This window comes from Argentina anserina, chromosome 2 (genome assembly GCF_933775445.1).
Source record: "Argentina anserina chromosome 2, drPotAnse1.1, whole genome shotgun sequence".
NCBI classification, from domain to species: Eukaryota; Viridiplantae; Streptophyta; class Magnoliopsida; order Rosales; family Rosaceae; genus Argentina; species Argentina anserina.
Window position 1 is genome coordinate 21362635 of NC_065873.1, and position 22805 is coordinate 21385439.

General features: G+C 37.8%; 4 protein-coding genes across 4 annotated transcripts; 2 read left to right on the forward strand and 2 right to left on the reverse strand.

Moving 5' to 3' along the window:
- Positions 1-865: 865 nt before the first annotated feature.
- On the reverse strand, positions 866-1572 carry LOC126783774 (glutaredoxin-C13-like). Its single transcript, XM_050509305.1, has one exon. It carries the CDS (start codon positions 1361-1363, stop codon positions 1055-1057), a length of 309 nt encoding a protein of 102 aa, XP_050365262.1. The 5' UTR covers positions 1364-1572; the 3' UTR covers positions 866-1054.
- Positions 1573-8456: 6884 nt separating this feature from the next.
- On the reverse strand, positions 8457-9182 carry LOC126784486 (glutaredoxin-C11). Its single transcript, XM_050509950.1, has one exon. It carries the CDS (start codon positions 9012-9014, stop codon positions 8706-8708), a length of 309 nt encoding a protein of 102 aa, XP_050365907.1. The 5' UTR covers positions 9015-9182; the 3' UTR covers positions 8457-8705.
- Positions 9183-12181: 2999 nt separating this feature from the next.
- Positions 12182-14337, forward strand: LOC126783165 (OVARIAN TUMOR DOMAIN-containing deubiquitinating enzyme 5). Its single transcript, XM_050508579.1, has 3 exons — positions 12182-12298; positions 12646-12748; positions 13252-14337. Exons 2-3 carry the CDS (start codon positions 12657-12659, stop codon positions 14114-14116), a joined length of 957 nt encoding a protein of 318 aa, XP_050364536.1. The 5' UTR covers positions 12182-12298; positions 12646-12656; the 3' UTR covers positions 14117-14337.
- Positions 14338-17464: 3127 nt separating this feature from the next.
- Positions 17465-18031, forward strand: LOC126783487 (monothiol glutaredoxin-S6-like). The gene has a single exon (XM_050508963.1). The coding sequence runs from the start codon at positions 17540-17542 to the stop codon at positions 17858-17860; it is 321 nt and encodes a 106-aa protein (XP_050364920.1). The 5' UTR covers positions 17465-17539; the 3' UTR covers positions 17861-18031.
- The last annotated feature ends 4774 nt before the right edge of the window (positions 18032-22805 follow it).

Below are 22805 nucleotides of genomic sequence, written 5' to 3' on the forward strand. Positions count from 1 at the left end.
AATATACAGTGGAGATGCCGGCATGTTGATCTTGCTATGCATATATGCACTAGCTAGAAAGATATAATGTGGAACACAATAGCTTACGGGGATGGGCTGACACTGACTACCAAACACTAGAGGATCGTTGGAGGGAGACCATGCAAGAGAATCAATGAAAAGATTACAAAGTGCTAAAAGAAAGGAATGCAATACCTTTCTTTATCTGTGATAAAGTTTGGAAGAATCCATTCCATGCCAAAAAGAAGACTTTTCTCTTCTCAACTCTCTTCCTTTTTTTCCCATATGGAGGGAAGCAACATGGATTGCTAAAAGTTAAATCATAGATTTGACTAAAACAAGAATTTTACATAAAGTTTCTCGCTTCAAGATTTCCTATTATGGTTGTTTACAAGATGCTAAAGAGAGTAACCGATGAATTTAACAGTCAACAGTAATCTCGTTAATTAAGAAACAAATCAAAAGTATAATGATACCCACATTTATATGTAAAGGTAAATGTGGGTATCATTAATAAATAGAACCCGGTGTGGGATTGAGCCTTCCAGCTTAATTGGGTTCTAAATCCCTAAAAAAAAATGAGAGTATCACATACATGCAAGTACTTAAGAAATTGCCCTAGATATTTTGCTGCCTGTGTTTTCATTTTCCATCAGAGAATATTGGGGTATTGTACTTTGTTCTGTGAACATTCTGATATACGTGTCAAATTTGATCGTACAATACTTGATTATGAGTATGAAGTTGTAGATTTAAGAGTCTGAACTCTTAGAATGGTATTGTTCTCATGCATGATACATGTTTTAGCAATGACATTGTTTTCATGCATTTTGATAATTACATTAGTAAGTGCACCAAGATAAAATGTATGCAAGCTAACTTTCATTAACAATAGGAAACAGATTACATGCTATATATATTGCTAATCCAATCTTACAAAGTACATGACATGTCAAACACTACATAAAATTTGAATACAAAGCTCATCACTACAGTACCAAATTGAGCCAGTTTATTTTTGTTTCTGGGACATGATATTTGAGTAGTTTAATCTTCAAGATGTTGCCTTCTGCTCATAAGCCTTCAGTTTTGGGATCAGTTGGCCTTTCAGGTGGAGAGACATGACTTCATTGGTTGATCCAATCAGTGTTCCACCTATGAACACAGCCGGAACAGAAGAGCACCCCATCCTCATAAGACACTTCTCCATTTCTCTGCCATCAGGGTCATTGTCGATCTCATTAACTGAAGCGTGCACTCCAATCTCCTGAAATAGAATGTTGACTGCATAGCACAGGCAACATGAGCTCTTGCTAAAAATCACCACATCATTTGCTCTTGCCAATCGTAGTACCTTATCCATCTTGATAAGCTTGATTTGGTATAGCAAACTTTCGTCTTAAAAGGAAAATGTAAGCCAAGGGAAGACGAAAGGCGACCCTTGGTTACGAAAGAGTAGTTTACTTAATGAAAGTTTAAGACCATCGGATCAAATCCAAGGGGAACTCAACCAAATGGGGAAGTTGGTTTTCAGAGTTCGGAGGAAGGGGAGGGAACTAAGCTAGGAAGAAACGTTTGAAGCTTATGATAGTTTGAAGAGAGCTGATGTTGGACTATTTATAGGGACAGTATAAGGGTGGACTGCTTTGTTTGAACAACAACATTCAAAAGAGGATGGTCTTTATTTAGATTCCCAAACTAATACAGCAACTTTAGAAGATAAAGACTACTGTTTTATCAGTCTGAACAAGTTGGCAAATGTATTTCATGCATGCAATACATTACTAATACTAAGAAACAACATCAAACTGAGTGAAGTAAATTTACATAATTTCCTGAAAATATATTGAGTGGTGCAATTGATTTGTAACAGACGTGTACAGACTATGCACCATTTGTTTAGGTTAATGTTCTGTTTATACTCTATACACTACAAAAGCAGAAAATTCTACGGGCAAGCAAAGCTGGTCAATTCACACCAGATTCCCTCAATCACCTTCCTTGAATCCTTGTGCAGAAAGATGGCGAATGAGATAGACTGCTTTCGGTGCCTATCGATTCCTGGTGTTGCGCCCACAACCAACTTGCCGAAATTCCTCCCCACACGTATAAGTACTACTGCATGTGAGAATTGAGTAGTTCATATAGATCGAACTGTTCCTATGTATGCTACTTGTGTGGATGAGCATTGAGATTCCATTAAGAAAGAAAGAAAGAAAGAAATCATCTTCCGAGCTAAAATGATGATTCATCTTAGGGTCGATGGCTGCAAAGTGAACCCTTGTTACCAGCAAGGCCACAGCCAAAGGCTCAAGCTATCACATAAACATGCACATGCAGCATAACTAGTTAAGTTAGTTACTTTCTTGGATTTATGAAAATCTATTAAGCAGATCCATAGTTTTTCTTCCTGATAGAAAATATAGAAGCTGGCACACTATCTTGCTTTCTTACCGAGTTGGTCTTAATTACATATATATGCCTCTTTGTGACAATTCCTCGAACAATAACTGGAGTAGGGGTAGTTGCCTTCATTCCGCTCCCTAGTTTCATCAGTCATCACAGATCGATGCAGAAAGTTAAGAGTTGAACTAAAGCTATTAACGATCTAAAAATTGCAACAATGTAATTGAAGCTAACTACAAGGAATCCAAAAGCAGTTAGAATTTACGCTAAAACAATACAAAGAATCTTTAATGCAGGCAAAACTAAGAGAAGGAGGATGAATGTGGGGGGGGGGGGGGGTGGTGGTTATAATATACGCTGAACATACATATGCCATATATGATTAAGTATTACCATGCTAGCTCTTATACTATATATCTTTGCATATATACATGATTGAATGCTGTATTGGAGAACCTTTCTGGCCTTTTGAAGATTTGAGGGAATACTAGCTAGGCCCAGCTGAGAGCCAACCATTCCATCTTTTTCATACAAGATCAATACCCCAGCCTATGATTAAAGCTGGATTCTACAGGTTTCATATTGGATAAGGAAATGCATTAACTTAATTACAATCCAGAAAACTTCACATTCCACATCTGTATTATAATTTAAGTGCAGATAGTGAAGGGACGGATATATCTCTAGCTAACCCAATATAATATTCAAACAAGAATCCAACACAAGCTAGTGATAAGTGTTGATCCAAAAAATAATAATAATAATTCTGATCCTTGATCGATGAACATTTCCATCTATACACACAAAGGATCGGTACATGCCTTTAGAATATAACGCGCCGCACGCGCGCGAGAAAAAAGAGAGATATGAGGAATCCTCCTCTCCTAGCCGAACGCCGCCGGCTTGTCTGGTGCTGTGTTGCGGCCTGGGAGGGGATTAAAGGCATGGCTATCTACAAGGGTACTAGGCAGCTGAGAGACCGTCTAGGGATGGATGGATGGGATATGGAAAAGGTTTGGACAGATCGGTGGTATTGATCTGTTTCGATTGATTTCAGAAGGAGATCCAGAGCTAGTCTTGGTGGGTCGGCGACTAGGCGATAGAGGAGACTAGTTTCTCATCGTCTGCAATCGAAATCCCAGCGGCGGGTCCGAGCATAAGGTCAGTCGGATGTTCGTTCTCGGTAGTTGACTGGGCTTTTGGCGGCGGGGCGGAGCTTTGTCACTGTAGATTAGGGCTGGGCAAGTCGGTTCGGGTCCGTTTTTGGCTCAAATCATTTTTGAAACCGACCCAATCGGTTAGGCCAAAACAAAAGCCGAAACCGTATTTGAATGAGTTCGGCCAAAAATTTCGGTTTGACCGAATTTTGAATCGGGTCGGATTCGGTTATGGTTTTAACCTAATTCATTGTAAATGAGTTGATAATTCGACCCAATTACAAAATTTTTAAAATTTGCATGAGGTGAGAGTCAAAATCCCTACCTCTTAAGTGTAGAGAATGACAAAGAACCATTGCGCCAAACTTAATTCTTGTTATTTTATGTGCAAACAATATATTTATTAACTTATAATGAATTTTTTTTAATACATAAAAATTAATTTGGTCGGTTCAGTTTATAAACGGTCGGTTCAACCTATGAAACCATTTTCGAACCATTTCATTTCGGTTTTAGATTTTTTGAATCCATTTTCCAATCTATTTGAAATCGATTCGGTCACCAAACCATATATTCGGTTCGGTTCGGTCGGTTTATCCATTTACAATCGGTTTATGCCCAACCCTACTGTAGATCGGCGGAGCATCTCTAATTTTCGGCGTTAGGGCAACATCTTGAATCGCGGTGGTGATTCCTATGTGCTTCGGCATCGAGATTGTCGGTGAGCGTCTGTGCTTTGGAAGATTTGGTGGCTGGACTGGGCTGCTGCTAATGGGCCTTGGAGAAGGACTGTGTTTCTGCATGGCAATCGACCACATGCTCATTGGGCTTACGCCTGGGACTGGGTCATGGCTTTGGCTCAGGTTGTTAACCCTCATGAGATATCTATCTTTATTGCTTTGTTTAGTTATGATGTTAATTTCCTTGGGCTACACATATATGAGCCTATTACACCCTTGTGGTGTCATTTTATCAATTTGTGGATTTTGTTGGCTTTGTCCAGCACGGGAGAACCTGGTTCCTCAAACCGGTGTGAGAGAATTTCATATGTTTCTAGATTATTAGATATCTAACACCAAAACATGTTGATCAACATTATAAACCTTAGTGAGAATTTGTGTATTTGTACGCTTAAAGTGCATTTCGGCACTTACCTATTGGATTATGGGTGCGTAACTTATTAGCCACGCGTGGGTTTATCACCCCCATTTTCTTGGTTTCGATTTTTGGTTTTTGGTTATGGTTCTTGGTTCTACTTCGTCAACCACAACTTTTCATGAATTAGGTATTGATGGTGGTTTGTATGGAACTGTTTTGAGTGTATATCTCTTCATGGTTGCGGGTATCCATATGATTTGTACTATGAGGTTCTTTGGCATCAATTACTCAGGTAGCAATGCTCTAATTTGGCACTCCTCCCTTCTTCATGGCAGCGAGCGGCGTTTGCGACGACAATGTTAGCCAGAATGAATTGTGCGAGTGGTTGATTAGGTAATGTTCAAGTATTTATTGCATTTTGTAGATTAGTGAGCCATTGGTCATTGATTACTCATTTTTGTGTGATTGAGTTGATGGTATGTGCTCTTAGATCCTAGTTGGTTTTTCTGATTTCGTGTTTGCGGGATTTGTAATTGGGCTTGCCCCTCTTTTAATGAACGAAAATTCGTTAATTAACCAAAAACAAAGTGAGGATCAATGAAAAATGTCGTGATCATGATGAATATATAAAGGACACTCTGTCGAAAACATTTTCTATATACCTGTAATAACCCTATTTTTCAAAACGATATTTGGTTTGATTTGAATTCTATAAAGTTGTGGAACCCAATTAAAATGAATTTGATTGTTGGCGACTTTACGAAACGGAAAACGGAAACGTTCTCGGAACGTGTAATTAGAAAAACGTTACGTTTCCGAACAAATATATCGACTTTTATTTCGTCGCTCAGTTGCGAAAACTTCATTCACGAAAGTTATAGGGCTCGTCGATACGAGTTCGTTGATATGTGACGCATTCTAATCGGACGTCGGACGTAAAAGTTATTAACGTCAGAAGTTAGTTCCGATTTTGGAAACGAGTATAAAATGGTATTTTTGTGATTAGGGTTTCCATTTCAGGAAACCCTTCTCTCTGCCTCCCTCTTTTCTTTCTCTCTTCTCTCTCTTCCTCCCCGAGCTCTCTCCCTTTTCCTCTCGGCCTCACCACCAATCTCCCTTCACAAGGAGACGTGGCCCTCACCGCCGGCCTAAGAGGCGTCGCACCATCCCCCACAGGCGACCCCGAGGTCGACGCCCTCTCTCGTGCCACGCCGGAACTCCACCAACGACGTCAACTTCTGCGTTTTCTGCTCCGCCGTACCCGAGCCATCTCCGGTGGTTTTTAAGCTCGATTGAGGTGAGGGTTAGCTTAATTAGGTTGTTGTGATGCTTGGTTGTGATTTTTGTGGTTGTTTGATTCGTGTTGGAGGAGATCGGAGGAGGAGGGTTTTGGGGAAGATGCCGCCGCCTTAGGCGGCGCGTGTGGACGTGTGGAGGTGGCTAGGCACGGCGTGAGGCCGTGGGAAGGAAAACGGAGGTTTTGGGGGCGGCGGTGGCGTCATACGCGCCTTGGTTGGTGTCGGCGCATGGGCCCCACGCGCGGCCTGACGGAGGTGGCGCGTGAACCCCACGTGCCGCCACATGCGGTGGCGTGAACAGTGTTTCCGAATGGTAATTTTGTAATTTATTTTTACGTACGGTAAATGTAAAAAGGTGATTTACGTACGGTAAATGTAAATTTTATTTACGTACGGTAAATGTAAATGTAAAAATTAATTTTGGAAGGGTAATTCTGTAATTATTATTTACTGAGACAATACGTACATTTGAATAGTATTTATACGTACAAAAATACGTAAATAGTATGTACTCGTACAGAAATACGTATCGGATGTGTATTTGTACAGTATTACATGAACAGTAACCGATTATCTTCTAAATTCTTTTCTTATCTTTTTAAGGTGATCGATAAATCAAGGAAATGAATTATCTTCGGAAATTGTGGAATTACACTCAAGTCGATAAAATGAGTAAAATATAGATGGTAAATAAGTACTTATATATATAGTTTATTATATTATATATTGTTATGAATTCATTGGAATTGGTCATTTCGATGACGAGAATTATATGACGAGCATGTGAATTAATTTGTACAATATGAGGTGTGATTATTGTACGTGATTTTAATGTGTTGTTAAACGTTTTGTCTTCGGACGTGTTTATGAATTATGACATGTATATGATATAATAGATTATATATATATATATTGTATAAATGGTAAATAAGTACATATATATATAGTTTGCTATATAATGTATTGTTATGATTTTATCGTGATGATGTCATTTCGATGACAAAATATTACCGAGCATGTGATTTTGATTTGTACAATTTCATGTGAGATTATTGTACGTGAATTTTAGCATGGAGATTGTTAAAATGTTGATTTGTCTTCAGACTTGATTTTTGTACAATATGATGTGAGATTATTGTACGTGTTTGGCAAGTCGGAACCTAGCCTTTGGCCGGGCGAAAGTTACGATACAGTTAGGGCTCTAGTCTATCTGCCGGAGTACTGCATGTGAGGTAACGGGTGGTTATCGACTCATGAGTACTCATATTGTTTTGGATGTTGGGTAGCGGGTGGTTACCCAATATCGGCGGTGTACTACGTGAGGGGTAACAGATGTGTACTAGCGTTCATTAGTACCCGTATTATAAATGTGTTTGGGTAACCAGAAGGGTTGCCCGATTTCTCATGAGCACTTTCATTTCATATATTTTTGGGACAACCAGATGGGCCGTCCATTGACTCATGAGTACATTTATATTTTTTGATTTGTGATTTTTCGTATATATTGATATGCGAATTATATTTTCATTTTACTCATACGAGCTATAAGCTTACCGGGTTTGTGTTTACAATCCCGGTGCACCAATTCGATGGTGTAGGGAATAATTCCGCAGGTGTTGATTAGTAGAGATTGAGTGACGACTCCGGAGACTCGAAGTTGTTCGTAACCTGCTTGTGGTGAGGTTTCTAGAGTGGATTTGTGTGAGAATTGGTGTGGATTTATTTGTGAGTTTTGTGAGAGATTGTGAGGATTATTACACTTCCATTTTATGTAATGTTGAATTATAAATTTGGTTTGTAATAATTGACTTTCTGAGTTGTATTGAGAACTCAGTAATGATCCGATGTGCATTTTGAATGATTTCGATTTCATTGAGATTGTTTGGTGTTTAACGACTTTGAAATTTTGAGTTTTCTACTCGAAATTTTAGGGTCGTTACAATACCAATCTCTAGTTTTGTTGGAAAATTTTGTGTGTGTCTTTGAAAATCACAAAAATAATGTAAAACCCGTATTTCCATTAAACTATATACGTCAAATGCAGATAGGGAAGTAAACTAAAGAAGACTATGCAATTGCATGATAACTACTATTTAAAGATTAAGGTTATTGAACCTCGATTTTGATCCCAAGTCAAAAATCAATAATAATCGAAAATCTAAACTGGGTTTCATGTACTTGCTTTACCTTCCACACCACACTCAAACTTGTAAGTCCCAAGAACGTGATTGTGGCTTAGGTCCACATGCGTGGTGTGATTGTCCGAATAATAAGCATGTAATATTTTCCTTTTTGAATGTAGATTTTATGTGTATTTTCTTATTGTACTTGGAGTAATGCGTAAAATACATTCGTGATTTTTTGGGTATCAATAAAGAATGACAAGTATTTTGTTCTTTTTCATATTAATGATCATGCATGTATGCAAAGTGCTGTATGAAATTAGATTGAAGTCATTGAACTTTGCAGACGTACTCCTGTCAGCTCGTAGCTCATATGTATATAATATTTTTCATATTGATGATCTGACTTGCATTTCAAGCATGTAGCCAGAAAATTAGGTACATAGTAGAAACGTTAAAAACCCCAATACTACATTTTCTTTATTAAGCATGGCACTGGGGCTAGGTTTCTGTGTTTACATACATACTACAGCTAATTAAGTGCACATTAACTAGCCTATATGTGTACATATATAGCTTAGTTTCTGTGCAGTTACTAATTAGTATAATACATATCTAGGTAGCTAGAACCAGATGGCTCTTGCATCTTTGAGCATTTGCTTTAGAGACCCATCAACATGGAGGGATATGATATCCTTTGATGAGCCTACATACTTCCCACCTATGAACACAGCAGGGAAAGAAGGGTTACACCCGAGCTGCTTTAACGCTGACTCCATGTCCCTCCCATTTGAGTACCGATCAATCTCGTGAATAGCAGGGCTTGCACCGAGCTCGTAGAAAAGCCTCTCTACACTGTGGCATATGCAGCATTGGCTCTTGGTGAAGATGACTGCTGCCTTCTCTGTAGCCAATTCTCTTACACTCTCCATTACAAAAAGGGTTGGTTGGTTGGTTGGTTTCCTTGGGATACAAGAAAGCTTTGTGTATGAATATCAGATGATGAGTAAGTGAGCTAAGCTTGGTTGTGGAGAAAGTTGGGATTCATCAGCCTATTTATAGTGGCAATGGAGTGTGGAAAACAAATTAAAAAATCATAAAATGGATAAGGAAAAAGCTGAGAAAGTAGCTGCCTTTAGATATTTGTATGGTTAGTATGGATAAGAAAAATGCCTCCTCTACCTGATGATCTGCTTGATGGTGACCCTTTATGCTATAAACAAATTGCAGGCTCGGCAGCACATCGATATATGTATAATCGATCACACACTATGATGATCATAATTCAGGTCAGATTTCATGGAATGTCCGTACTATATATGAACTGTTTTGGAATAAGAATCGTTTGTATCATATATGTTTAAGATTTAACACTTTCGGCCTGGTTGGAGGCATCAAGAATATAAATTATTGATTATAAAATTCTACGAGCAGCTCTCTAGGGATGAGGCCGGGGGAACAACAGGAGTGGACTTCCATGAAAAAGTAATCAAGTTATATTCCAAATGTCTTGATGGAAGTCAGAGCATAGCTTAGCGAGGAAAATCTCAGTAGAATTGTATATCCAAGGTACTCTTTGACATTGTGTATGCTGAATACCTCATATATATTAGAGCAGTGAGAGGGCAATAAGAGACCCTGTTTAAAGTTAAAACCTTCATTCTTGGATGATACACTTGTATGTACTAATACATCGTTCAGCATATCGATCGGTAGTTTCTATGTACAACCTCACAAGTTCAATCATCATTCGAAAACACAACATTAAAGCTAAGCTTCTCCTTTTTCGTTTTGTTCGGATTGAATTGCATGCTCTTTGTTTAGTTCTTTGTCATGGTAGTGTCAAGGTACGTGGCTGATGGGGAAAAAGATAAGAGTCTATCCAATGAAGTTCTACTTTCTTCTGTTATGGTCCCTCCATCAAATTCATGGAATATTTAGACTATGCATCTAATCTAGTATCTACATCAAAATGCATTGAATAAGAATCCGAGATTAGCTAGATTACCGACGTGTTTCTATCCATGACGATTTGAATACTCATTTATAAGAGAGAATCCATTTCTTATTCCCTACGCCCGTTATCGTCTGGTATATATTAGAGTTCCTGCATAAATAAGTTTACTTCGCTATCGATCGAGCTTAGTTGCTCTAAAAAACCCGTAAAATGACTTGAGAAAACTTTTCTTTGTTTGCAAGGCTTTTTGATCCAGCACTAGTTCAATTGGTGATTTGCCCCAATTTAGTTTGAAGAGACGATATAGGTATATAGCTGAGGGCCAGAGATTCTAATATTCATTTTACAAGATCGATCGACAGTTGAGAACAAGTGCAGCTTCTCGTTTGTTGTCCATCAATTCCAGAATATACCACGTGTCACCATTTTATTATTTTAGTAAAGGGAAAGGAACATATATGCATGATCGGTGTCATATAGTTGTCCTCATCAATGAAGATGCATGAGAATCGACGAGGCATTCAGAATTACGTGGGCTGCATGTTGTCGGTCATGTTGGTCCTGATTCCTGATGAAGATGGATATGCATGGATGATTACTCCATATAGTTTCTGGATTCCCTAACCTAACCGATATTTGTACATATACAGTTAATATAAAGACGAATTTTGGTCTTGCAGAGAGTTTAAAATTGCATCGGTCGAGTTTGTTTATGTTTACTTTTACCTATCAATGTTATGTTAACCAAGCTAACCATGAAACATTTTTGTGGTATGAGGGTGATATTTTGGATCTCCCGTAGTTTAGATTTTGTGAACGTATTTTAATTTGTTTAGATCGAAGTACGGTTTAGGTAGTGTTATACATGACGAATTGTATAACGACTAAATATCAAGATCATTTTATGAAGTGCATAAACCCGAAATTGCAAAAGCCATGAGTTCTCCTAGTTGGACTAGGAACACGTACACTGTACCTCATAAATCTATCCTATCGATCACTTGCCATCTCTTATTTTGGTCAGCCTCAAGACTTTACAACTAGAGCTTCAGTTCCAACGCACCGCCATAACACTCTAAAGACTTCTCCAATTGAGGGTTGTAAACACATGTTCCATCCCTTCAGATGCAACCCCATCTGACACTAATTATCTAAATTGTAGCTTCTATATCAAAACCAACTCCAATATGGACCTGCAATAGTGGCTCTAGTCCGCTCTACAAAGATTACGCTCGTGCTGCCCTTGATGTACAACATGTAACCATCATTCTCCATCGCCGATGGAGAACTATGCCGATCTCTGTTTCATCACCCCGTTTAGTCCGGCTATTGCTGCCTCCTCCAAAAAGACTTGGTTAGGTGTTTTGCCTAACACGTACATCCTCCGTCGACTCTATCTCAATTGATTTTGGAGCCTCAACTATGTAAGTATTTGAAGACATCAAGGAAACTTGGTGTTCTGCCCGTTGTGCATGGCTGAAGTTGCCGCTACCTAATATGAGGCTTGACTTGATGGAGGTTCTGCTGCTGGTGAGCGGCTTTGACCAGATTACATCAGCGATGATGAGAACTGAAGTCCATCACGGCGTGGTGGTGAGCACAAGGGGCATAGGTTTCATTTTGCCATTGCGACAACACAAAAATTTACTCTTTACATAGCCCCTTGTACCTGTATCCCCTCAATATCATCGCTAGAGAAATTTTAATGAAACACCTTGAGTAAATGTAATTTCAAGAAAAAAGGATTATAAAAGCAATTTCAAAAGAAATTTTATGAGTGATAGATTATAGATAACCCAAAGTATTAGGCTTGAGTGCTTGACTGACTCATGAACGTATCTCTGATTAAAGACTTGGTTACACTAGAATAAGAGGGGGACCTTGTCCTCCGCCGGTATTTCTTAGATTATTTCATTTCTGTTGCCTTTATTAATAAATATTTTATCCTCACTTCCTCAGAAAAATATATTAAAGGATAGAAATTTATATCGTACATCATTGCATACTATCCATTTCGGACATCATGCGGCCGTTGATCGCATTGTGAACGAGATCATAATAATTTTCAGCCACACGATCTCATGTACATGCTAAAGTGGGTGATTTTACATCTGTACCTTCCCTTATAATAAATACTAGTCTGAAACAGTGACACTAAAACCCCCAAATGCTTTGTCGCTCCGCTCTCCTCAATTAGGGTTTCCAAACAGAAGAGCCTAACGGAGTTGGAGGTCTGAGACTCCTCTTGCGGCGTCTGGGGTAAGTGATTTAGCTCTACCCCTGAAAATTGTTCAATTGCGCAATTTCAAGATTATACTTTGCATTCAAGCATCTAAAACCCTTCCAATTAATTTGGGGGGTTTCGTCAAACAGCCTAGTAGTTTCAATCTTTGCGAATGAAAAGTAGGATTGCTTGATGGGTTAAACTGTTAAAAGGTGTAGGACGACTGAAAATGCAAGTTATTCTGCTTGTGTGAAGTTTTGGATGGTTGAAATTGGTGTGGTCTTGAAATTTGAACCATCTGATGTTTGGTTAGGTGAGTGATTAGTAAAGGCTGAAACTTTGTCATGTTGGGTGATTTGTATTTGCTCAAACTTGACTTCAGGGTTGCTTAAAATGGAGGATGCCCAAGAAGTATCTGAGACAATGTTAGAGGGCTCATCTGGAAAGATACAGGAAACTCGCGATGAAATGCTCTCCAGGCACAGGTAATTTGCTCATCAGGTCTCATTGTTGGTTCTGTTAGTATGATCTGTATCTCGCTGGTGATTGGTCTGTAGTGGAAATAAGCTCCTTTACGTGCATCTAAGAGGTATTCAAACACTCGAGCTGTCATGTAATGCCTCTGTAATCTGTGTACCCTTTTTGATTCAACTTGTGGTGATTTGAGACTCGATTGTGACAAGAAGAAAGCTTGTAGGAGCTTCGATATGTTATTTAACTATACTCAGCTTTGCAACATTAAAAACTCAGTCAGTCTTCTTTTGGGTGCTCTGCTGACTTGTGAATTGTTTGTTGTTTCTACTTTGGTATATTTGTCGTTATAATATATTCACTGAGGATAAAGTGGTAGTATGAATGGTAAGAATCGGGATCACTTGTAAGTTAATACTTAATAGAGGCTGGTGTCTTCAACTCACTAGGTCAACTTCTCTTAATTTACCAGAAGAGTTCATTTCATTCCCCTGAAGACATTTATTTGAAAATACAGGAAAGAGACATCAAAGTTACAGGACAAGGAAATTCAATTGAAAAAGGCAGCAGCAAAAGGTAGCAAGGCCGAACAAAAAGCTAAGAAAAAGCAGGTGGAGGAAGAAATTTCTCGAGTTTCTGCTGAGCTTAAGGAAAAGCAAGCCGAAGAACTTGCATCATTAGGCTATAGCAGCACTAATAATGGAGGTGAAAAGAGTAATCTGGACACTTTAGTAAAGGCCATAGCTGGTGTTTCTGTTAGCAGTCAACCCGAGAATGCAAAGCCTAGCAAGAGTTCAAAGAGAAAAGTGAAAAGGGCGCAGGAGGATGCAGCAAGGGAGCAAAGAATTCAAGAAGAGCAGAGCAACTTAGTAAGTGACCGAATGGTTGAGGATGAGAAACTAGGAAAAAAGCTTGAACCGCTTTGTTTGACAATTAATGAGATAAAGCCTGATGGTCATTGCCTTTACCGAGCTATCCAGGATCAGCTGGCGTACCATTCTGGAGGTTCATCACCTTACACATACCAAGATCTTCGAGAAATGGTGGCTACTTATATGAGGAAGCATGCACCTGATTTTCTCCCCTTTTTCTTATCAGACAACCAATATGATGGTGATTCCGATGAATCACTAGCTGAAAGATTTGAGACTTACTGTAAGTTAGTGGAGTCAACAGCAGCATGGGGAGGACAGCTAGAGCTCGGGGCTTTAACTCACTGCCTTAAAAAGCCCATCATGGTATACTCGGGATCATTCCCTGATGTGGAGATGGGTAAGGAGTACAAATCTGAGAGTGCAAATGTTTCTGGTTTGATTATGTTGTCATATCATAAGCACGCATTCGGGCTTGGTGAGCACTATAATTCTGTGGTCCCGATATGATCAAATAGTAGCAGCGTCTGCGTCAAAAACACTTGGCTCCTCTCCAGGTTGTAATTTGTGCTGAGAACAAGCACGTTTTGAGCTCCTTTGATGATTGATACTACAGTAGACAGTAGTGACTACAATCTGTGTTTCATTTTATTTCCATTTTTCGCTGGACTTCATGTTGTAGCTAAATATGGTTAATGAGTATTCGATACATTTCAAAACATAAACTCATGCTTCTTACAGTGGTATGCTTCTTGCATCCCAGCATACCATACTGCCTAACAGACATAGAGCGGGCTTCATTGTTTGTATGTCGCGATGATCGAGTTGCAGATTCATGCCACTCATTTCATCCTACAGGCGGCATGCACATCCACATTTCGGTCAGGTTGGTGGTTGCTCCGCCGTCAAGCACCTGCTTTATGAGACATTCCCGATTAAGTCTTCTGTTTCAGTGAGGGACTCAGAGTCGTCTTTTACTCATTTGAGACATTTCCATTGTCACATACTTGACCTAATGCTCGTCATTGTTGTCTTTCAATAACTTCATCGTGTTGTGATCGTGCCGGCAAGTTCTTTTAATTAATAGCCGGACATCTCTACGCAGAATTATCAACTCACCGGACCTATCAAAGCCGCCCATAAAGGCTCACCACATTAAGATAATTATCTCAGTTACTCGGGGCTTTAGAGATTCCGTAATGGAAACGGTTTTTATTCTTTTTAGACCCACAGATTATTAGTAGGAAAACAATGCAGTTCCTCTCTTATTCTCTCTCATTTCTGGTTTACCATATTTCACCATTACAAATTCAGATAAATATGAAGAATTAATGCAATCAATCTGTATTTATCCTTTTTGTTCAGAACAATAGATTAAAGATATCCTAAGAAATCTAGAAAATCAATATAAACTTGTAAAGTTGTAGCATATAAAGCATAAAAATCAACCTGGAGGCCAAGACCTACTTGTCTGTGATAGTTGCTAAATGGCTAAGCTAAGAAAGATCTTGCTTTTTGTGATTTGGGATCATTTAGGTTTTACACATTCACCCGATTTAGATAAGTAAAGAGATTATATCATCTATAAGAAGAATACGTCACGAAAGAGGATCTGCAAAAGTAAACAAAGTAGTCTAACATCTTCATCTAATATAATCCATTGAGGATGCCAAGAACCGCCGTCGTATTTTTTCTTAAAATCTAAATAATTTATTTTCCATTAATTCAGTTTGTTGTTGTCTAATAAGCATGTATGAAATATTGTCCGGAAATCTTATTTAAGCATTCATGGTCTAAACGTGTTATTATTTCTACCAACTTTAAACAAATAATAAAGGAGAAAGAAAGAGTAGAATATAATCAAATCATGTTATTGGTAATATCTCAAACGGATCCCTGCGTACGACCTTAACTAACGATATATAATGTCTCTACACTTTAGCAAGGGCCAAGAGCCCAAGAGAATATTGCTTTCCAATTACATTTTCTTCTATATGACTTTATATCATAAGCTGATGAGATCAGGCATGTTGATTACGGTGAGAATATATAGACCCAAATTCCTTGTTTTGGCTTTGTCATTGTCAATTGTATAGCTCAAAACCGGAGTACCTTCTTACATATACCAATCAAACAATCCATATCTAGCCAAAGAGCTTTTACACACTTGAAGTAATGTTCTTCAGGAATCTTATTCTATAATCGATCAAAATCCCAATTAGAATCCACTATCAACCTAATATTGATTGATATCACTTCTTGGATGCATATAGAATTGCCATGAGCAATCAATAATTGATTATAAAATATGGTCGAAACCTAAATTAGAATCTTAATCAATCCAAGTGGCATCCAAAATAGGGTAGACTTCTTGCGAGAAGTATTTTTAGACATATTTTAATTACTTGTTTGATAAGTTTTACCTTTTTTTTTTGACTTTATATAAGCTCAGCTAAGTAGCTTTCTGTCTTCTCAAAAAAATAAAAGTTGAGTAGCTTTCTGTTGTGCCGAGTGTCGAGTTGAAGAGGTGGCTAAGGTGGTGGATTCGAATCTTATTACCTAGCCTCTATCCATGCATAAGATAAATCCTAACCTCTTTCTCCACTAAACTAGGTGCTCTAGCTATAATCAGGGGTGGACATGCAAACTTAAAAATTGAAAAAAAAAATCACATCTAAATTCAAACAGAATTCTAAAAAATTGAAAATTTTAAAAAACCGAATAAAAAATACAAAAACTGAACCGATTATGTTGGGTTTTGAGTTTAGTCCCTTATAAACCGAACAAAACCGAATCGACCTAAATAACCTGAAGTCAATGGTTAATGTCATTGTTCTGGTATATTTTTACTTTTTAAAGTAAAAAATATAATAAAACTAAAACTAACGTAAACCTAATTGACTTAATCAATCGTGCGTCCCTCTTTTCTCTCAAACAAAACAAAACAAAAAACTTATGATCCTCTCTCACTTTCTAAACTCTCACTCTTTAGTGTAACCCTCTACTACAAATTCACTTCAATATGCAATATCAGTCCACATAGCTCCTCCCTCGCTCTTCCCTCATCCCTCGACCTCTCTCATGTCGTCTCTCTTTATATCATGACTCTAGAATTGAATTATTTGATCAATGATTTTGTTAATTTTTCATATCATATAAGGTCCTCTCTAATTTTAACGTAATAGTATTTTTTGTACTTGAGCTAAATATCTATTATGAAGATGTTAGAATCAATTAGGCTTGAAATAATCAATTGAACCTTTTATGTTTGATATTGATGTTAAACTTTGTACTTTAAATTAATGTATAATATTATGTATTTACATACGGATAAAACCGAGAAAAAAAAACCGAACCGAACCGAATCGAATTTAAAATTTAGATTGAGTTATGAGTTTTACTTAAAACTGAACCATAGTGACATGTGTCCAATCCTAGCTAGAATATATACATACGATAAACCCATGCGTGATATCCGCTGGATCATATGGTGAATTTGATAATCTCTAGATCCTTCGTTGGATTCATACCACTCATGCACAGTTAAATTACACGTTTTTCTTTAGTTATATATATTTTACATGTAATTATCGATATTGTACATTCTAACTCATGTAATTATATGGTAATTATCAAGAAATGATCATAAAGGTATACAGTTTTGGGAATCAGATTACATGATATCATGATGTACCTCTGAGCTAGCTATAGCTAATTAAGCTTTTCCTTTATTCTCCGTGTGTCCAGAGTTCTAAATGTAGTACAATCGCCATTTGCCACCCACTGAATATCAATTCCGTAGCTATAAAAAGACCTCTGATCCATAATGAACATCATCAAGCGAAAACATTTATTCACTTAGCTACTTCACTAGCGTACTCTGCATTACTACTGCTTATTTCTAGTTCAGTACTCTCTCATCAGCTCAGAGTGATGGACATGGTGGCAAGTTTGGTGGACCAGAAGCCTTTGGTGATCTTCAGCAAGAGTTCGTGCTGCATGAGTCACTCAACAAAGACATTCATGTACGATTTTGGGGCGAACCCGACGGTGTACGAGCTCGACCAAATGCCAAACGGGCAGCAGATCGAAAGGGCGCTGCTGCAGCTCGGGTGCAGGCCGAGTGTGCCTGCTGTGTTCATAGGGCAACAGTTTATCGGTGGCACGAACACGGTGATGAGTCTCCATATGCAGAATAAGCTCGTCCCGTTGCTCATGAGGGCAAAAGCTATATGGATTTGGAACAACAAGTAGTGTTGCTATAGTATTAAGCAAGAGCCTCTTTTTTGAATTTCCTCTTTGGCCGTTGAGGCTCTTTCTGTGTTTTGTTTTCAGTTACTGGTAAAATCAGTACTAATTAAATGAGAAGTTGTATGAGAACTACAGTTAACTATTCTGCACGCTCCTGATGGATTCTGAGAACTTCTTTTTGTACTTAATTATGCAACACAGTTACACAGAGAGAACTGTGTAAATTATGAACTTAGAACAATACGTATGCTTAGAGAGTGGACATAAGTACCATATTAATCCTCATGAAATTAATATATATCTACAAAATTGAAGGATACATATCTTACAACATTCCATCATCTTGATGATATCAGGTGGTACTTTGTGTACGTTGAGTGTGAACATTCCATCACTCTTAGCTTGCCAATTTGGCAAACACATAAATTAGATATTTATTTTTCTCTTTCTACCACGTAATTTATTAATTTAATTATTATTTCCTTTAGGAATTAGGGGCCTCAAATTATAGTCAAAATTGTATTCCGATTATTATCCATTAGATCTAAAATTAATTAACTACTGAGGCTAATAATAACAACTAAACTATTATCGTTTACTTTTGGTTTCAATTCTTCCTCAAACTATAATAAATAATAATTGCAACTCTTATTTGTTGCATATATCTTCTCCGCTCACCTAGGCTCGTCGGTCACAATTCTGTTTTTGAGGCCACCAACAATGGTAAGTGGCTAGTGAGTTTGGATTTGGATTTGAATTTAGAGAAGGCAAGGGTGATGACTCTATGTTGCCGGCGTTGGCCTATGTATATTAACGGGTCTCGCCGTATTGGTGACGCCGTGAAGATGCCAACAAGTGTGGAGCATATTTCAGTGTTGGTGTAAAAAAGGGTGGTCGGGACTCGGTACGGAGCAGAGGAGGCGAATTAGATCATGGTGAAGTTTTTATTTTCATTTCCAAATTAACTGGATCATGATCCAAATTCTCCCTAGTGTTTGATGGAGCAGCTTTCTTCTTAATTGAGATTGGCCGTGAGGAGGTGTCGATACTCCTAACATGGAATATGTTATGTTATAGCTGAATCCTTTTAAGTTACTCATTTACTGTAATCGCCGGTACGTATTTAACATGAATAAGTGTATAGTTTTCATGTCCACAACGGATCTTCCTCTGATTGTAATTTTGGATTATTTATACATATTTTTTCTTTCTAAAAATGTCAAATTTTCTAATGTGTTTTTCTTCTTACCACTTGGAGGAATAAGGGCGCGTGTGTCTCATTCACGCTCAGAGTGAGTGTGAGCTTAACACTCTCCTAAACAAGAATTCCAGAACCAAACACCCATCCGCGCCACATTGTCATGAGAATCCAAAATTCCTTAACAAGGATAGAGATACATATAAATGCTTTAATGTTTCAGTACGTATAGCTCTTCTCTACGTCAATTGATAGGTGCGAGTTGTTCAATAATCCATTAGTACTAGTGTTCGTCGAATCTGTGTGGGTGAATGCCCTAGTGAAGCTGATTCGTTTCAGGAGGACACACTTAAAAGAGGATAAAGCACGTGTTGCATGCATGCTTCGATATGCAAAGTCCCGATTAAACGATCGATGCTGCGTGCGGTATCCACTTTAAGAACAAAACGTGGATGGGGAACCATGTGAAGATGATCAAACTGTTTAGCTGAAGGAAAAACCACGGAAACAGCATCGTAATCAAAGCCAAGGCCCAAGGACCACAGTTTTGATATGTATGTCAAGCTCGGGCATTATCCATCTGATTAAACTAGAATATGGTTCATTGTACGTGTCATGAATTTCAACAAACCACCTATATATTCATATTTTTGTAAATATATACATTTGTTGTTCCATCATTCAATAATAAAGATCTGATAGAAGTATTCAAACTGTACTCGAATTTAAGTATTTAACTCATACTTATGGAGTGACTTCATAAGAGCGTGTGTGTGTGTGTATTCGATCAAGAACGCTAAAGTAAAACAAAGGGACGCACTATATATATATATTGATGCCAGGAACGTACCGATCTTGCATTGCATGTGTATATTCTTGTTCTAGCTAGACCTTGTTAGCATGTCACCTTGGCCTGTTCCCCATGGCAACAAACAGTCCCAACTTTTTTTTTTAGAAGGAACAAACAGTCCCAGCTTATCTAGAATATTAAAAGGAAATTCATATTGACATTCGCCAATCTACCACAGTACGACACACAATCTTCGATCTCTTTCATATATTTCACTATGCTGATTGACGTTTCCGATCTCTCTCAGATTCCTGAGCTATATATGCTATTCTAATTTGTTCTTCAAGGTAGATATGATTGAACTAGCTCGATCGGGAATAAGGTTCATGAAATCGATATATGATCGTGCATGGTTATTGATTATGTGCGTCGTATCTGCAGACAAATCAAACTTCGTAGTAATATCTTTTATTTGCATGCATACTGAGCTTCTTGCACGGGAAATCACGTGGATTACTTAATTAGGAGAAAGGCATGAAGATTAGCCCTTAATATATAGACAAATTTTATAAAGTACCATATTTGATCCTCCAAAATCTCTTCCCTGCTTTCGGTTTGCTTTCGACTGAGGACCGAACTGGAAGAGAATCTTTATATTTGATAGAACGCTAGCTAGCTAAAGATGTCAACGATTTCTACTTACTGTTTACGCCTTGTGAATAGGCCAAGGCATGCCTTCAATTTCTTAGCAACGTAATGTCCCCTTCTATGCCAATGACGACTTAGATAGGAACATCTTGATTAGTTAAGTACGTACTCATGCATCTAAACTCTTTTTTATTTGTATTTTTTTTGTAATGTAAAATCAAAATTTTAAATTATTCACAAGTTGACCAATAAAGATAATCTAACTGTAAAAAAAATTAGTGTAAACAAAAATCATATACCAAGCCGATTGCATCAAGTAGTTTAACAGTTAAATATCTAATCCAATCTAATTTGAGTACTAAATAACGTCACACTCTACACTATACATGAAAAAACTTGTGACCAACTTAATATGTGCGTCCGAATGCTCTCTCATTAACATACTTTTCGGATTGTCATTTAGAGTCGAACGTCCTTTTGGCTATCTATCAGGTTCGACATCGTCTATATTAGTACTTCAGCAAATTAAGAATCTCTGTTGATCACCTGTAGTAGTAACTCATGGTTCCTCATATATAACAACTGCATTTCGAAGTTACAAACTACTGAACAAGATTAGCGTTTGCGACAGATACGACAAGTAACAAGCATGCATGGTGGCAGTGATGGATCTTCGGCGCTATCTGTAGGAGCACATGCTTGCGCGCGTTAGCTACTTCATCAGGTCACTAATGACGGGGTACGGGGCGAAGCCATCATTGTATGAGCTTGATCAAAAGTTATTATAAAAACTACTGTATCAGTTGATCGAGCAAATGAAATGCGAGCCAAGTGCATGTGCCGGTTGTTTTTTAAATTTTATAGGCCAACAATTCGTTGTGGATCGGAGCTATTCAGCTCAGGATGTTACCTAGCTTAGAAGTTACAACTCAGAAATCAGCACAGCTCAAAGCCAAGATCATATAGTCTAGTCAACGGCCTGTGTCGTTTGGCTTTTCTAGAACCAACAATACCAGTAGTTGTGATTTGTGAATCCAGGACTATACTGTAATGCAATCACCACAAATCCATCTTCATGATTTCGCTTTGTTTTATTCCGGTTTTGGAATTCATATACAAATCGGGAATAGCGTTACTTTCCATAATTCATGAGAAGGAAAAAGCATACACAACAAAACGGCTCTCTGCAGATTACGATGACTACCATATAACCGTACGTAAAGAAACTTTATCAAACACTGTACGTAGTCTAGCTAATAGATCATTCCCCAGAGATTTGCTGTCTTGCAGAACCTAAATTTCATCGGAGAGTTCAAATTCAATAGCTTCGTAGCATTTCCAGTTTCAAACAGCCATACAAATTGTGAATGGTAAATGCATGGAGCCCAGGAAACTGATCGATCGACTAGCTGATTTTAGCCAGTGACGCACCTGGTATATCTGATTAAAGAGGTGTGTTGTATGCATGCATTGCAGAGTCCCAATTAAACGATGATGTGGCATATCATCACTTGGTACGATAACAAAATATGGATAGGGAGCCATGTGAAGATTATCTATCAAGGTGTGCTTAATTTTATGAATATGAAGCCACTTGAACATGATATATACGTAAACCTAGCTTATATAACAAAATATATTTGCTGCATGTATTTCACTTTATATAATTGATATTTTCTTTTGCTTTCTTTTTGAGAACAAGGAAGTGGATGTCAATCTCATTTAAATAAAGTAAATCTTATGTATTCTTTGAACCTAAGTTTTATAATGCTTCGGATAATTACCCTTAAATCTAACATGTAGGTACTATAAATGCTCTTACCAATATATTGGTCCTGATGAGGAGCTGCGTCGACAAACGATTCAAGGGATTAACGGTCATTGGTGTTTATGACAGGAATCGTTCGTGCATGTATATATTCTTGTTCTAGATCGATGTTGTTATCCACCTGGGCCAAAATAACTAAAGACGCTATTGTCCACAAAACTGAACAGTCCCCACTTAGCTTAGGGCATTATCTTCGCTCAACTTTACTTGGTGATACTGATAATATAGATCGCTGCATGCACATGTATTGCACTTTAACTACACTAGTTTGGAATTTCGATCGGACTAAATCAATATAAATAAAAGGTTGTAATGCTTCAGGTTATTAATTAAAACTTCAGGGCTAGACATGAGAAATATATTTGTTAATTTACTATTGTTATTCATAAGGAATCAGAAATTTGTGATGCCAGAAACGTCCTGCATTTGCATGTGTATATATTCTTGATCTGAAAACTGTTATCCATAAAAAAAACAGTCCCCC

Excerpts from the sequence above, each read along its gene's own strand:
- LOC126783774 (XM_050509305.1), bottom strand. The coding sequence starts at position 1,363 with ATGGATAAGGTACTACGATTGGCAAGAGCAAATGATGTGGTGATTTTT.
- LOC126784486 (XM_050509950.1), bottom strand. The coding sequence starts at position 9,014 with ATGGAGAGTGTAAGAGAATTGGCTACAGAGAAGGCAGCAGTCATCTTC.
- LOC126783165 (XM_050508579.1), top strand. The coding sequence starts at position 12,657 with ATGGAGGATGCCCAAGAAGTATCTGAGACAATGTTAGAGGGCTCATCT. Across the intron at positions 12,749-13,251 it reads GAAATGCTCTCCAGGCACAG|GAAAGAGACATCAAAGTTAC; the intron begins GTAATTTGCTCA and ends TTGAAAATACAG.
- LOC126783487 (XM_050508963.1), top strand. The coding sequence starts at position 17,540 with ATGGACATGGTGGCAAGTTTGGTGGACCAGAAGCCTTTGGTGATCTTC.